This window comes from Muntiacus reevesi, chromosome 4, assembly GCF_963930625.1.
Source record: "Muntiacus reevesi chromosome 4, mMunRee1.1, whole genome shotgun sequence".
NCBI classification, from domain to species: Eukaryota; Metazoa; Chordata; class Mammalia; order Artiodactyla; family Cervidae; genus Muntiacus; species Muntiacus reevesi.
In genome coordinates this window covers 140,587,635-140,605,367 of record NC_089252.1, presented here as the reverse complement: position 1 = coordinate 140,605,367, position 17,733 = coordinate 140,587,635, and the positions used below count along the sequence as shown (strand labels likewise).

The 17,733-nt window shown below is 38.4% G+C and overlaps 1 protein-coding gene across 3 annotated transcripts in view; it reads left to right on the top strand.

Moving 5' to 3' along the window:
* CEP83 (centrosomal protein 83) overlaps nucleotides 1–17,733 on the top strand; it is a 138,483-nt gene that overhangs the window by 51,818 nt on the left and 68,932 nt on the right. For all 3 annotated transcript variants that reach the window (XR_010663047.1, XM_065934214.1, XM_065934215.1), the window contains exons 2-3: nucleotides 8,568–8,841; nucleotides 9,251–9,401. Coding sequence is in view for 2 of the 3 variants with exons in the window: in XM_065934214.1 (XP_065790286.1) it covers nucleotides 8,669–8,841; nucleotides 9,251–9,401 (324 nt within the window). In the remaining variant the exon portion in view is untranslated. The remainder of the gene's footprint in view (nucleotides 1–8,567; nucleotides 8,842–9,250; nucleotides 9,402–17,733) is intronic.

The window sequence follows — 17,733 nt, the reverse complement described above, 5'->3', positions numbered from 1 at the left end:
CTCTGTTTGAAGGTATTTCGTCTTTTTCTGCTAAGATTTTCCCTTTATTTTTGTTATTTTAGCTGTCTTAATGTGTAGGTGTAGGTTTCTTCTTAGTTATGTGCTTGGTAGTTGTAGGACTTTTTTGAATCTGAGAGTTGATACCTTTCATCAGTTTGGGGATATTGTCAAATTTGTTTTTTTTTGGTTTTTTTTTTTGAAGTATTGTTTCTGCTCTATTCTCTCCTCTCTTTCTGGGACTCTAATTTCATGTCTATTAGAGTGACATTTTAACTTTAATTTCTGAGTTTCTTTCCTTCTTTCTGTTTTTTCCATCCTTGTTTCTCTTTCTACTTTATCTTGAATGTATTCTTTTTTAAAAAAATTTATTTGGCTGTGCCAGATCTTAGTTGTGGCATGCAAACTCTTAGTTAAGGCCTGTAGGGTCCAGTCCCTTGACCGGGAATCAAACCTGGGCCTTCTGTATTAGGAGCACAGTCTTAACCACTGGGCCACCAGGGAAATTCCCTTGAATATATTCTCTTAACCCATCTTTTAATTCCTTCCAATCTATGTCTCATCTGGTCTGTTTTACCCACTCAATGGAGCTCTTCATTTTGGTTATCATATTTTTCAGCTTTAGAATTTCTGTTAGTTTATTTTTATGCTTTCTATTAATAATCCTCTCCCAGGTTTATTAACCTTATTTTTTATTGCCTTGTACACAATAATAATTTAAAATTTTCTTTTAGAACTGTTGTCTGATAGCTCTTTAATAGTGAGAACTCATGCATTTGCCTATTGTCTGTTTTTTTCTCTGGCTTTAATTCCTGTTACCTTATTTTCCTATGGACTTTTGTGTGTGGATGTGTCATGTTTTTATTTTTTAGAGCAGTTTGGAGTCTAGTCTAATATCTGCCTTCTAAATTGCCCTTATTCCTAAGAGAAAGCCTTTAAAGTCTCTATCCAAAATGAAAGGTGTTCATCAAGGGTTCTTTACTCCTTGCTGATCTAATAGATGTCTTTTCTTTGAATTTAAAGACTATCCTAGTGCTTTCAGTCTCCAAGGTACCTCTCTGGAATTGGCAGATACCTGTAGGGGAAAGGTGATCTCAAGTGCCAGTCTCATCTTTCTGCATCTGTATCTTCCTCTGTTTCCATCTCAGTAAATATTCTCTTGTTTTTCAGTGTCTTCAAGCCGATTTTTCTTTTTTTAATGTGTATACAACTTTTCTTGTTGTTCTTAGCAGAAGGCTTGATCCAAATTACTTAATCCTCTATTGTGGAAATAGAAAACTATCTTCAGATTTCTTGTTATAAGAGATAGATTATATAGTAACTGAGTTAGGGTTTTCCATTTTTAGCTCCTTATATAATTAGTATAGAAAAATAGAGTTCTTTCTTTGTAGCCTTGAATGTAGAATGATGGAACCACATTTGAAGGTCAGAGAAAGAATTGTTTTTTGAGGCTTTTCTGTCTATGACACTAGATATCTGTTAGGAGGGCTGCCATACTATAGTTTCCAAGATTATTATTGATAAGTTGATTAGTTTTGAACTGGAGAACTGGATATATGTGCAGAGCACTTGAAAGCAGATATAAAATTCATCCTGACCTTGGTTAGATACACACAAACTGGCAGATAGTTTTCCGTAATTCTTAAATACTCCTAGACGAGAAAATTCTGGACAAGTCTATTAGCAAATGAAACCCAGGAGCTCATAACTTTGAGTCGAGGATTCCTTTCCAATATCTAACTACTCTTTTTAGGCGTCTTTATATCCAATTATCACAGAAATAGAGAACAGTGATTAGTGATTACTATCCATAGTAGAGTCTATTTTCGTTAGTGTAGAGTTCACAAACTAAGACAAGCACTGTGAACAGCGGTGTTATGTGCATGTTTCTCAGGGACTGGCTGGAGCAGGACATTCCTGGCAGATGGTAGGAAATGACAGTGCACGAGGAAGATGGGGGCTGACTGTGCCAGGCTGTAAAAGAGTGAAGTGCTTTGATTTTGTTTCATATAGGGGGTCTTTTGAGTGAGAGTGAGAAGTGATGTAAAAATTTCTGACTGCTAATCTGGCAGTGCTTTGGTGGGTAGACTAGAGAGAAAGTATTGGAAACAGGGACAATAAAAAGCTCTAATAGTCTAGTTATAAGGTGATAGAAGTCTGGCTTTTTGTAGTCAAGAAGGAATGAAGAAAATGGAGTGCATTTTAAAGAGAGCGTTCGTTGTTTATGCATGGGAAATTGAGAAAACAGAAGACTTCGGGTTTGTAAGTTTGGATGAATGGTAGCATAATATTGGTATCAGTACCAAAAGCTGGAGAGTAAGGATGTTGAAGGTAGAGTGAAAGCAAAGTTGTTGAATTTGATTTAAGATAATTTGAATATAGAGAAGAATTGTTCATTACCTGAAAAAAATTTTTGTAATTTTTAAAAATAAAATTTAACAATAAAATTGAAAGTAGAAGCTTCCCTGTCAGAGAGTCACCTGCTTATTATTTCCCCAGAAATTACCACTATTCTCAGCTTGCTGTACCACTAATTGACTCTTCATGTGTATGTAAACACATGTGTGTATCTGTCATTCATACTCTTCACCATACTGTGGAGACAGATCTAACTTATCTTTTGTAATGATAGGGTAGATATGCTTTCCTTTATTTATGGAAGTTTAGCTTATTTCTGATTTTTTTCATTTTTTTAATTAAAAACAATGTCACAGAGAAAATTGTTATGTAGTAATCACATTTGTTCGTAGTGATACTTTCTAAGGCCCACTTGACTTCACATTCCAGGCTGTCCGGCTCTAGGTGAGTGATCACACCATTGTAATTATTCCGGGTCGTGAAGATCTTTTTTGTACAGTTCTGTGTATTCTTGCCACCTCTTCTTAATATCTTCTGCTTCTGTTAGGTCCATACCATGTCTGTCCTTTATTGAGCCCATTTTTGCATGAAATGCTCCCTCGGTATCTCTAATTTTCTTTGAAGAGACCTCTAGTCTTTCCCATTCTGTTGTTTTCCTCTATGTCTTTGCATTGATCACTGAGGAAGGCTTTCTTATCTCTCCTGGCTATTCTTTGGAACTCTGCATTTAAATGGGAATATCTTTCCTTTTTTCTCTTGCTTTTTGCCTCTCTTCATTTCACAGCTATTTGTAAGGCCTCCTCAGACAACCGTTTTGCCTTTTTGCATTTCCTCTCCATGGGGATGGTCCTGATCCCTGTTTCCTGAACCGTCCATAGTTCATCAGGCTCTCTATTAGATCCAGTCCCTTAAATCTATTTCTCACTTCTACTGTATAGTCATAAGGGATTTGATTTAGGTCATACCTGAAAGGTCTAGTGGTTATCCATACTTTCTTCAGTTTAAGTCTGAACTTGGCAATAAGAAGTTCATGATCTGAGCCAGTCAGCTCCCGGTCTTGTTTTTGCTGAGTTTATAGAGCTTCTCCATCTTTGGCTGCAAAGAATATAATCAGTCTGATTTCGGTGTTGACCATCTGGTGATGTCCATGTATAGAGACTTCTCTTGTGTTGTTGGAAGAGGATGTTTGCTATGACCAGTGTGTTCTCTTGGCAAAACTCTATGAGACTTTGCCCTGCTTCATTCCGTACTCCAAGGCCAAATTTGTCTGTTATTCCAGGTGTTTCTTGGCTTCCTACTTTTGCATTCCAGTCCCCTATAATGAAAAGGACATCTTTTTTTCGGTGTTAGTTCTAAAAGGTCTTGTAGGTCTTCATAGAACCGTTCAACTTCAGCTTCTTCAGCATTACTGGTTGGGGCATAGACTTGGGTTACCATGATATTGAATGGTTTGCCTTGGAAATGAACAGAGATTATTCTGTCGTTTTTGAGACTGCATCCAAGTACTGCTTTTTGAACTCTTTCGTCGACTATGATGACTACTCCATTTCTTCTAACGGATTCTTGCCCACAGTAGTAGATGTAATGGTCATCTGAGTTAAATTCACCTATTCCAGTCCATTTTAGTTCGCTGATTCCTAAAATGTCGATGTTCACTCTTGCCATCTCCTGTTTGACCACTTCCAGTTTGCCTTGATTCATGGACCTAACATTCCAGGTTCCTATGCAATATTGCCCTGCATTGCACTTTCCTTCCATCACCAGGTACATCCACAACTGGGTGTTGTTTTTGCCTTGGCTCCATCTCTTCATTCTTTCTGGAGTTATTTCTCCACTGATCTCCAGTAGCATACTGGGCACCTACTGACCTGGGGAGTTCATCTTTCAGTGTCCTATCTTCTTGCCTTTTCAAATTGTTTATGGGGTTCTCAAGGCAAGAATACTGAAGTGGTTTGCCATTCCCTTCCCCAGTGAACCACATTCTGTCAGACCTCTCCACCATGACCGACCGTCTTGGGTGGCCCCACACAGCATGGCTTAGTTTTATTGAGTTAGACACGACTATGGTCCTGTGATCAGACTGGCCAGTTTTCTGTGATTATGGTTTTAGTGTGTCTGCCTTCTGATGCCCTCTCGCAACACCTACCGTCTTACTTGGGTTTCTCTCACCTTGGACTTGGGGTATCTCCTTGTGGCTGCTCCAGCAAAGCACAGCCGCTGCTCCTTACTTTGGATGAGGGGTATCTTCTCACGGCCGCCCCTCCTGACCGTGAACGTGGAGTAGCTCCTCTTGTCCCTCCTGCGCCCGCGCAGCAGCCGCTCCTTGGAGGTAGGGTAGCTCCTTTTGGGAGGGGCCCCTGACTTCTGGGGTGGGGTAGTTTCTCTCGGCTGCCGCCCCTGACCTCGGGTGTGGGGAAGCTCCTCTTGGTCGCCACTTCTGACCTTGGGTGAGGGGTAGCTCCTCACGGCCATGCTTTTGCACTGTCCGTCGCGGCTGGCGCACTTCTGAGATCAAATTGCCAATATCTGCTGGATCATCAAAAAAGCAAGAGAGTTTCAGAAAAACGTCTATTTCTGCTTTATTGACTACGCCAAAGCCTTTGACTGCGTGGATCACAGTAAACTGTTGAAAATTCTGAAGGAGATGGGAATACCAGACCACCTGACCTGCCTCTTGAGAAATCTGTATGCATGCAGGTCAGGAAACAACAGTTAGAACTGTACATGGAACAACTGACTGGTTCCAAATAGGAAAGGGAGTACGTCAAGGCTGTATATTGTCACCCTGCTTATTTAACTTATATGCAGAGTACGTCATGAGAAACCCTGGGCTGGAAGAAGCACAAGCTGGAATCAAGATTGCTGGGAGAAATATCAGTAACCTCAGATATGCAGATGACACCACCCTTATGGCAGAAAGTGAAGAGGAACTAAAAAGCTTCTTGATGAAAGTGAAAGAGGAGAATGAAGAAGTTGGCTTAAAGCTTAACATTCAGAAAACTAAGATCATGGCATCTGGTCCCATCACCTCATGGGAAATAGATGGGGAGACAGTGGAAACAGTGTCAGACTTTATTTTTTTGGGCTCCAAAATCACTGCAGGTGGTGATTGCAGCCATGAAATGAAAAGAGGCTTACTCCTTGGAAGAAAAGTAATGACCAACCTAGATAGCATATTAAAAAGCAGAGACATTACTTTGTCAACAAAGGTCCTTCAGGTCATGGCTATGATTTTTCCAGTGGTCATGTATGGATGTGAGAGTTGGACTGTGAAGAAAGCTGAGTACTGAAAAATTCTTACTTTTGAACTGTGCTGTTGGAGAAGACTCTTGAGAGTCCCTTGGACTGCAAGGAGATCCATCCAGTCCATCCTGAAGGAGATCAGTCCGGGATGTTCATTGGAAGGACTGATACTGAAGCTGAAACTCCAATACTTTGGCCACCTCATGCGAAGAGTTGACTCCTTGGAAATGACCCTGATGCTGGGAGGGAATGGGGGCAGGAGGAGAAGGGGACGACAGAGGATGAGATGGCTGGATGGCATCACCAACTCAATGGGCATGAGTTTGAGTAAACTCCAGGAGTTTGTGATGGACAGGGAGGCCTGGCATGCTGTGATTCATGGGGTCGCAGAGTCAGACATGACTGAGTGACTGAACTGAACTGAATTACATTTGGGTACTCATCTAGCTGTTTTCATAAGATTGGGCAAGGAATAAGCAGATTTGGCCACCTGATCAAAGAGCCAACTCATTGGAAAAGATCCTGATGCTGGGAAAGATTGAAGGCAAAAGAAGAAGAGGGTAGAAGAGGATGAGATGGTTAGATAGCATCACCAATTCAGTGGACATGGATCTGAGCAGACTCTGGGAGATATGAAGGACAGATTAGCCTGATGTGCTGCAGTCCATGGGGTCGCAAAGAGTCAGACATGACTTAGCCACTGAACAAAAACAACTTTCCAGAGAGCTTAGTATAGATTCGTGTGTGTGTGCGTGCATGCACATGTGAACATATATGCACACATGGAAATTAGCAACGTGATTTTTTTGTGTTGCATGCATGTTTGCTTAGTTAGTTGTGTCTGACTCTTTGTGACACCATGGAATGTAGCACGCCAGGCTTCTCTGTCCATGGGATCATCCAGACAAGAATAACTGGAGTGAGTTGCCATTTCCTTCTTCAGAGGATCTTCCTGACCCAAGGATCAAACCCATTTCTCCTGTGTCTCCTGCATTTGCAGGCAAATTCTTTATCACTGAGCCACCTGGAAAAGCCCCTTAGTGTATGAGGGGAAAGTATATCATGTGTTTCGGTGTGGTACCTACTGGTAGTGTGTGTTGGTATATTCTAGCTTTATTAGTCACTTAAGTTTAAACATATAAAAAGGTAATGAATTTGCAAACATCATCTTGGAGCAGAGAAATCCTCCTGGTTTGGGAAAATATAAGAGGGCAATTATACATATGTTTGCAAAGAAGCTAGAATTGGAGATGAGGTAATGTGGTGATGAATGAGAATGGGATTTTCTAAAATTAGTTAAATCCTAGAAAGTAAGTACTTCTAGTGAATATTTCAGTTCCCAAGAGGAAAGTTTTATTTCTGTGAGGATTTAACTCTAATTTTTGGGTAGGGGGTCAGTGAGAATATTTACCTTACTGTCAAGTTAACTGGAATACAAAAGAAAAAAAAAACAATCTCAGTTTGGAAATCTTCCTTTCACTAGTAGTAGAACTAAAAGGGAGCTTTGGATTTTTCCAATATAGTTTAAGCTTTTGGCTAATGAAAATTAAAGCCTTATAATGCATTTTGGTGATATTAATAGAAAATATGAGATACGCTTATTGTATGCTTCTGTCTCTTAAAAATTAATTTGGATCAAAGAGCAGAATCAAAATTAGGGTTAGTCATGCTAGTTTTATGATCTAGTTTATTAATTCCGTGGCAAATGTAAAATGTATACTCGTAATGGGATAATGTTGAGGCAGCTGCTACAAACAGTTCACTCTGCATTTTCAAAGGTTGAATCCTTGTGCTCATTAAACCTAAGAATAAGAAGTAAAGCATCCTTGAAAGACTTTTGTTGTTGTTTCATTGCTAAGTCATGTCTGACTTTTTTTGTGACCCTGTGAACTGTAGCCTGCCAGATTCTTCTGTTCATGGGATTTCCCACAAGAATACTGGAATGGGTTGCCATTTCCTTCTCCAGGGTATCTTCCCAACCCCAGGGATTGAACTCATGTCTCCTGTGTTACAGGCAGATTCTTCATAGACAAAGCAGGAAACTAAAGCAACCTTATTTTTAGTTTAAAAGTCTTCTTATGTAATATGTAGAATCACATTAATTTATCAGAAATGATGTATTTCAAGCAAGACTCAGTAATTTAATGGTTGGTTTGTGTAGGCTAAAGATTGTCTTTTGTAGTAAAGAAAGGTAATTCATAATCACCCATGCCTAAGGGAGATAGGAAAAAATATATATAATAGTCTTGAGAAAGATAAATGAAGTTAAAAGTAGCAGAATTATGTTGATTAAAATTTTTGTTTTTATCTACAGTAAGAATACCATTGTCATTTTTTTACTTCTAGATGAAGCAAACTTTCAGTTACTTTCATAATCCTGAATTGGTGCTTTTGGGGATAACAGAGGTGATTGAGTTTCCTGTCCTTAGCACAGTGTGTAATACGTAGATGATCAATATTTATGTGTTAACTGATTTCTCCTCTGAATCTGCTGCCCGAGTGCAGTCTCCTTGTGTCAAGTAAAACACCCTTTGTAACATTAATCACAGACATAATTACATGTTCAAGCTCATCTTTGTTAAGACTGTGACTCTCACTAGTCACTTACCAAGATCCAAATGGCTTTTCCCCTGGTTTCAGAGTATGGATTTTGTACCAGAATCCACCCTTGAAATTTACCTCAGTAGCTTTAGAAAATGTTGGTGATATGTGAATCTAGGACTACCTATAGTGGAAGAATCAATACTTCTAGTTAGGTTACTACTTGAAGATGTGACCTTAATGGTCACAGAAACTGCATGGAAGTAAAGAGAATTTAAGGTATGATTCAACTTTATTTTTGAATTTTGTTTTACGAACAATCGAAAATCTGAAAATTGAATTTTGTTATAGAAATGATAAGGAATAAGTGATAAAAATATATAACACTGAAAAAGTTCACTGATCATTAAGTGTATGTCTCTCTACAGGGATAATTTGACCTCCTGAGATTCTGTCTTAGCAAGAAGAAAGTGGAACATACTCTTGGAAAGAAAACTAAGACATTAAGAAAGCCAGAACTTATTTTTACATGGTTGTCCACTCAGTTACCAATATGGACGGTTTTCCCACCATTTTTCCTCCTGGTGGAGACAGTGAATTGAGACATTCTCAAACTGAGTTGCAAAAAATGTTAATTGATGAACGAATACGATGTGAACATCATAAAAATAATTATCAGACTCTGAAAACTGAACACACAAGGTAATTATTTAAATTTGGAGGTGAGAGGCTTGATTAAAAATTTTTATTTTGTCTGAATATTTGCTCTGGAACACACAGTATAATTTTGTTATAATGTACAGTATACATTTAAAACTTTTTGAATACAATAAATGTTCTTTAAATCAAGTGGATTATAAATTTATTAAAGTCATTTTGAAAGTGGGATATAAAATTTATGTTTATAGGTGGCTAAATTTTTTTTCCTTCAAAGTAAAGTTGTATCCAGAAATTAGTGTTAATAGTTAAGTGACAGCTGGTAAAGCAATGATATTTGGAAGTTTAAATAGAATATATGATGTTGATCTTGTTCCGTAGTATTGGTTGACTTTAAGGTAATACAATTAAAAAACAATGGATACACTTAAATTCTTCTTTTTCTAAAACTCAGGTTGCAAAATGAGTATGTAAATTCACAGAATGAACTCAAGCGCCTATTAAATGAAAAGCAAACTCACCAGGAAAAATTTCAGCTGCTGCTTGAAGAGGTACGAGGAGAATTAGTAGCGAAAACTAAAGACTTAGAAGAGATGAAGCTGCAGGTAAGAAAATATATTCAAATTAGTATAAATTAGTCAGATGTTTAATGGAGATACTTATGTCATTTTGGTAAATTTGGTAAGTTCTCTCTGTATCCATAATGAGTATTTTGTTGTATCTCCAGTGGTATAATGTAATATTCTTTCATATACTTTAGAATGTTAGCTACTCTGTAGAATTCAGCCACAAAACTTTTATGTAAATTTTTATTATATTTTCTGTTCTGATTTAAATACTATCTTACTGTTAAGAATAATTGGAGGAAAGGCCTGTCTGAATTGATAAAAATTCACAGTTAAACATACTTTAAAAATAAAGATTTTCTAAATTTCTGTGGAGTTTCTTAAGTTAACAGATAGTTGATACTAAAGAACTAACTACAGTTTCTTTTGATGTTTTTTTACACTATTCATTTTCTATTTGCTCAAAAAGTAGAGCACAGCTACCTGTCAGATTTTAAATTGGTAGGTATTGCGATATTTTACTGTAATCGCTCAGTAGCACTAGTGGTTGATTTCTGCTTATTTCGTGCTTGTTACTTACACCACAAAGATGTCCGTTCCATCTTAGGGGATAGGAATGCAAAAGTAGGAAGTCAAGAGATACCTGGAGTAACAGGTAAGTTTGGCCTTGGAGTACAGCATGAAGCAGGGCAAAGGCTAGCAAGAGCTTTGCCGAGAGAATGCACTGGTCATAGCAAACACCCTCTTCCAGCAACACAAGAGACAACTGTACACATGGACATCACCAAATGGTTAACCCCAAAATCAGATTGATTATATTCTTTGTAGCCAAAGATGGAGAAGCTCTATACAGTCAGCAAAAACAAGACCAGGAGCTGACTGTGGCTCAGATCATGAGCTCCTTATTGCCAAATTCAGACTTAAAAGTGAAGAAAGTAGGGAAAACCACTAGACTATTCAGGTATGACCTAAATCAAATCCCTTAAGATTATGCAAGTGGAAGCGACAAGCATATTCAAGGGGTTAGATCTGATAGAGTGCCTGAAGAACTATGGATGGAGGTTTGCAACATGGTACAGCAATTGTAAAGACATTGTAAAACAAAGGAGAAAAGGAAGGATATACCCATTTGAATGCAGGGTTCCAAAGAATAGCAAGGAGAGGTAAGACAGCCTTCCTCAGTGATCAGTGCAAAGAAATAGCGGAAAACAAAAGAATGGGAAAGACTAGAGATTTCTTCAAGAAAATTAGAGATACCAAGGAAACATTTCATGCAAAGCTGGGCACAATAAAGGATAGAAGTGGTATGGATTTAACAAAAGCAAAAGGTATTAAGAAGAGGTGGCAAGAATACACAGAAGAACTACACAAAAAAGATCTTCATGAGCCAGATCACCACAATGGTGTGATCACTCACCTAGAGCCAGACATCCTGGAATGTGAAGTCAAGTGGGCCTTAGGAAGCATCACTATGAACAAAGCTAGTGGAGGTGATGGAATTCCAGTTGAGCTATTTCAAATCCTAAAAGATGACGCTGTGAAAGCGCTGCACTCAATATGCCAGCAAATTTGGAAAACTCCACAGTGGCCTCAGGACCAGAAAAGTTCAGTTTTCATTGTAATCCCAAAGAAAGGCAATCCCAAAGAATGGTCAAACTACTGCACAGATGCACTCATCTCACACACTAGTTAAGTAATGCTCAAAATTCTTCAAGCCAGGCTTCAACAGTACGTGAACTGTGAACTTCCAGATGTTCAAGCAGGATTTAGAAAAGGCAGAGGAACCAGAGATCAAATTGCCAACATCCGCTGGATCATAGAAAAAGCAAGAGAATTCCAGAAGAACATTTATTTCTACTTTATTGACTATGCAAAAGCCTTTGACTATATGGATCACAATAACCTGTGGAAAATTCTGAAAGAGATGGGAATACCAGACCACCTGGCCTGCCTCTTGAGAAATCTGTATGCAGCTCAGGAAGCAACAGTTAGAACAAGACATGGAACAACAGACTGGTTCCAAATAGGAAAAGGAGTATGTCAAGGCTGTATGTTGTCACCCTGCTTATTTAACTTATATGCAGAGTACATCATGAGAAATGCTGGGCTGGAAGAAGCATAAACAGGAATCAAAATTGCTGGGAAAAATATCAATAACCTTACAGTATGCAGATGACCCTTATGGCAGAAAGTGAAGAACTAAAGAGCCTCTTGATGAAAGTGAAAGAGGAGAGTGAAAAAGTTGGCTTAAACCTCAGCATTCCGAAAATTAAGATCATGGCATCTGGTCCCGTCACTTCATGGAAAATAGATGGGGAAACAGTGGCAGACTTTGTTATTTTGGGCTCCAAAATCACTGCAGATGGTGACTACAGCCATGAAATTGAAAGATACTTGTTCCTTGGAAGAAAAGTTAGGAGCAACATAGACAGCAGATTAAATAGCAGAGACATTACTTTGTCAACAAAGGTCCATCTAGTCAAGGCTATGGTTTTTCCAGTAGTCATGTATGGATGTGAGAGTTGCACCATAAAGCTGAGCACCGAAGAATTGATGCTTTTGAACTGTGGTGTTGGAGAAGACTCTTGAGAGTGCCTTAGACTGCAAGGAGATCCAACCAGTCCATCCTAAAGGAAATCAGACCTGAATGTTCATTGGAAGGACTGATGCTGAAGCTGAAACTCCAATATTTTGGTCACCTGATGCAATGAACTGACTTACTGGAAAAGTCCCTGATGCTGGGAAAGATTGAAGATGGGAGGAGAAGAGGACTACAGAGGATGAGATGATTGGATGCCATCACCAACTCAATGGACATGAGTTTGAGTAAGCTCTGGGAGTTGGTGTAGGACAGGGAGTTCTGGCGTGCTACAGTGCATGGGGTCACAAAAGTTGTACACATCTGAGGAACTGAACTGAAGATGACGGGTAAATGATACTGATGGAAAAGTAAGTCTCCACAAAGGAAAAAACAACACTGAAATCGGTCTTGTGAGGTCTCTAACTATGGTAAAGACTACTTCATAAGCAAGTTATTAAGAACAAGCAGACACATTTAAAAAAAACAACTATCTTCCTCCCTTCTCCCTCTTTCTCAAAGCCGACATACTCCAGACACAGAATTAGAGGGTTAAACTGATGCCAAATTAGGAGGAAATTAAGCTGTGTCTTAGATTTTTAATGGAATTACTGCCACTACTTGTCTCAAAACAAGCCTAAAAGAATGCTTCATCATATAATCATCTATGTTTCATTACCTACATTAAATCTATAAAAACAAATCTTCAACACTCCAACATTTGTCCTATTAAATATTATAATACTATACAGACCAGTTTTTTCAAAGAATGCTTTGATTTAATGGGGCAAATATCGCTGTACCAGAGATTCTTAAGAAATTAATGAGAAACTGAGTAATAAATTTTGCTCTGAGCTTCCTAGCAGCCAAATAATACAGGAAATATATGGGTTACACAATTTGTATTACCAGGCACAAAGAAAGGATGTATATGTGTGGTAATTATCAAAAATACTTAAGATTTTTTTAGGAAAGGTTTTGTTAACATGCTACATAATAACAATGTAATAGCTAACTTGTTCTAACCACTTATGACATCAAAGCATTATATGAACAATGTCTATGCATTGACTCACTGTACCTTTAAAATTATCCTATGAACTAGGCACTGTTTTCATCCCCAATCACTACAACTACACAAGTGATGCAGAATATTCTTTAAATGAATGTCTTTTATATTGTTTTTCTATGAAAACCAAAGAGATAATAAATCTTAAATCAGAAAAGGCATTTTGCAAGTCAACAATATAATAACATGTGTATTTTTAAAATAATCATCTCTCATAAAACCTTGACTGAAGTATTTCTTGCTGATTTTACTTTGTTGAATTTACTTACCTTTACTCAACTCACAATTTGTACAAATTGCAAATACCCATTAAGCAAATAGCTAAATTGCTTCAATATGTGTATTTATGTATAGATGTTTCTTTCAGTTATTTTTGCCAGGTAAATATCACACAGAAATCAGATATGTTTATATTGAAAAACAGAAACTTTACCAGATAAATTTTATTTATCAGCAAACATTTGGCAAGTTATCACATGGAGAAATACCTAGCGTTTTTTTGTGTAGGTCCAAGGAACACAGGTGGTGCTAGTGGTAAAGAACCTGCCTGCCAATGCAGGAGACATTGAGATGCATGTTCAGTCCCTGGTTTGGGAAGATCCAGTGAAGGAGAGCATGGCAACCAACTCCAGTATTCCTGACTGGAGAATCCCCTGGTCAGCGAAGGCTGGTGGGTTACAGTTCATAGAGTCGCAAAGAGTTGGACAGGAAGGAAACGACTTAGCAGACAAATACACAGGCAAGGAACACTACAAGAAACAATAGGAAGGCTATAGGGATGGTGATTTCATTTCAATATGAAAGAAAATGCTTCACAGACTCCAATCCATAAATGGAAGTGGATCGCTTTACAAGGTTCTCTAGCTTCTCTAACACTGAGAGCAGTGAAGCACAGAATGAAGAGTCCTGTGTCATAGATGTTTGAAATAGGAATTCTGCTTTGAAATTTACTGCCTCACAGTTCTGGAGGCCAGAAGTCCAAAATCAAGTTGTCAGCTAGGCCATGTTTCCTCTGAAAACTGTAGGAAGAATACTTCTTGCCTTGTCCTAGCTTCTGTTGATATGCTAACAATCCTTGGCGTTTCCTGGCAGCTTGCAGGACTTCAACCGCTACTTCTGTCATCATAGGACATTCTCTCTGCCCCACCCCACTCCCCACCCACATATTTCTGTCTACCCTCTTATAAGGACATCAGTCATATTTGATTAACAGCCCATCATACTTCAGTATTACCTTTTTATCTGCAAAACTCTTTATTTCCAAATAAGGTCACATTCTGAGGTACTGGGAATTAAAATGTATCTTTTGAGAGGACACAACTCAACTCACAGCAAGATATGAAAGAGAACTAGACTATCAACTCTAAAATACTAAGGCTCTATCTATCTAGGTACCTATGAAACAACAAGTACAACATATATGAATAGAATAATTCTGACTCATTTATTTATTCATGTCATTCATATAAAAAAATGCTTGCTAGGCACCATCTTAAGCACTACAGAAACACTAAAAACAATTCCTGCCCTCATGGAGTCTGTATTCAAACAGAATAAAAATTGCCATCGTTTATGAGTATCTACTATGTGCCAGAAACTATACTAAAAATATACAGGTTATTTTTATCTCATCAGTCCTCACAACAATCCCTGTTAGAAAACAATGTTTATGCCCTTTATCACATGAGAAAATGAAGGCATAAAAATGTAACTGTTTGCTGAAGGTCATAACCTTCCTGATGAAATGACCCTTTTGGGGTTATAAAAATATTCTTTTTATCTTTCATAATAATCTTTTTCTTGAAGTCTATTCTATCTGATATTAATATAGCCACTCCAGTCTTTTAGGCTATTTTGTATGTGCTTGTTACAAATAAGCATGTCTACATGTTACTTTCAAGAAACAGAGTAATTACATTTTCAATGTTTGATAACAGTAATTTGAATACCTTTGGTTTAGTGCCCAGAGATTGCATTCATGTAGGACTCAATCTTTGCAAAACAAATTAGTCTAACAATTCTAAAGGTTCAGATTTTATTTCCCTCTTCAACTCGTGTTTCTGAGTTTTTTAAACCTAAATACGTTCACCAAGGAATGAAACAGTAAGCATGGTGGAGGCTAACGTGGTGGTATTCCCAACAATGGAAGATTTCAAGAAGATACTGAACTGCAAACAAACAGTGCTGTCAAAGGAACCCATGAATTGGATGACACTGATACTGAATTGCATGACTTGAAAGATGGCTTTAGACTCTATCAACCCATGCCTCCAATATTAATAAAACCTTACTGTTACAAGCACTGGATAAGCAGAAATAAACAGTTGGTGCTATTGAGTGATTGTAGGAAAATGTCACAACTAATACCTACTGATTTGAAATGTGATGGGTGTTGTTATTGTGTAGCTGCACAGTTAGGTCTGACTCTCTGCTGTGCCATGGGCTGCAGCACACCAGGCTTCCTTGTCATTCACTGTCACCTGGAGCTTGTTCAAACTCATGTCCCTTGAGTCAGTGATGCCAACCAACCATCTCATCCTCTGTCGTCCATTTCTCCTCACAGACTTCAGTCTTTCCCAACATCAAGGTCTTTTCCAGTGAGTTGGCTCTTCGCATCAGGTGGCCAAAGTATTGGAGCTTCAGCTTTAGCATCAGTCCCTCCAATGAATATTCAGGTTGATTTCCTTTAGCATTGACTGTTTTGATCTCCTTGCAGTCCAAGGGGACTCTCAAGAGTCTTCTCCAACACCACACAGTTCAAAAGCATCAGGTCTTTAGCGCTCAGTCTTCTTTATGGTCCAGCTGTCACATCCGTACATGATTACTGGAAGAACTATAGCTTTGACAAGATGGACCTTTGCCGGCAAAGTAATGTCTCTGCTTTTTAATACGCTGTCTAGGTTGCTCATAACTTTTCTTCCAATGAGCAAGCGTCTTTTAATTTCATGACTGCAATCACCATCTGCAGTGATTTTGGAGCCCAAGAAAAAAAAGTCTCTCAAGATTTCCATTTTCCCCCCATCTATTCGCCATGAAGTCATGGGATCAGATGCCATGATCTTAGTTTTTTGAACATTGAGTTTTAAGCCAGCCTTTTCACTCTCCTCTTTGACTTTCATCAAGAGGATCTTTAGTTCCATTTTGCTTTCAGCCATAAGGGTGGTGTCATCTACACATCTGAGCTAATTGATGTTTCTCTCAGCAGTCTTGATTCCAGCTTGTGCTTCATCCAGTCCAGCATTTTGCATGATGTACTCTGCAGATAAGTTAAATAAGCAGGACAACAATACACAATCTTGACACACTCCTTTCCTTGTTTGGAAACAGTCTGTTCTTCCATGTCTAACTGTTGCTTCTTGACCTACATACAGGTTTCTCAGGAGGCAGATCAAGTGGTCTGGTATTCCCCTCTTGAAGAATTTTCCAGTTTGTTGTGATCCATACAGTCAAAGGCTTTGGCATATTCAATAAAGCAGAAGTAGATGTTTTTTTGGAATTCTCTTGCTTTTTTGATGATCCAGCATATGCTGGCAATTTGATCTCTGGTTCCTCTGCCTTTTCTAAATCTAGCTAGAACACCTTAAAGTTCATGGTTCACATACTATTGAAGCCCGGCTTGAAGAATTTTGAGCATTACTTAACTAGTGTGTGAGATGAGTGCATCTGTGCAGTAGTTTGAGCGTTCTTTGGGATTACCTTTCTTTGGGATTGGAATGAAAACTGACCTTTTCCAGTCCTATGGCCACTGCGGCGTTTTCTAAATTTGCTGGCATAGAGAGTGCAGCGCTTTCACAACATCATCTTTTAGGATTTGAAATAGCTCAACTGGAATTCCATCACCTCCGTTAGCTTTGTTCATAGTGATGCTTCCTAAGGCCCACTTGACTTCACATTCCAGGATGTCTGGCTCTAGGTGAGTGATCACACCATTGTGGTGATCTGGCTCATGAAGATTTTTTTGTACAGTTCTTCTGTGTATTCTTGCCACCTCTTCTTAATACCTTTTGCTTCTATTAAATCCATACCACTTCTATCCTTTATTGTGCCCATCTTTGCATGAAATGTTCCCTTGGTATCACTAATTGTCTTGAAGAAATCTCTAGTCTTTCCCATTCTTTTGTTTTCCTCTATTTCTTTGCATTGATCACTGAGGAGGGCTTTCTTATCTCTCCTTGCTATTCCTTGGGACTCTGCATTCAAATGAGTTTATCTTTCCATTTTCTCCTATGCTTTTCGCTTCTTTTCTTTTCACAGCTCTTTGTAAGGCCTCCTCAGACAACCATTTTGCCTTTTTGCCTTTCTTTTTCTTGGGAATGGTCTTGATACCTGCCTCCTGTACAATGTCATGAACCTCCATCCACAGTTCTCAGGCACTCTATCAAATCTAATCCCTTGATTCTATTTGTTACTTCCACTGTGTAATCATAAGGGATTTGATTTAGGTCATACCTGAATGGTCTAGTAGTTTTCCCTACTTTCTTCAATTTAAACCTGAATTTGGCAATAGGGAGTTCATAATCTGAGCCACAGTCAACTCCCAGTCTTGTTTTTGCTGACTGTATAGAGCTTCTCCACTTTGGCTACGAAGAATATAATCAATCTGATTTTGGTGTTGACCATCTGGTGATGTCCATGTGTAGAGTCTTCTCTTGTGTTGTTGGAAGAGGGTGTTTGCTGTGACCAGTGTTTTCTCTTGGCAAAACTCCATGAGACTTTGCCCTGTT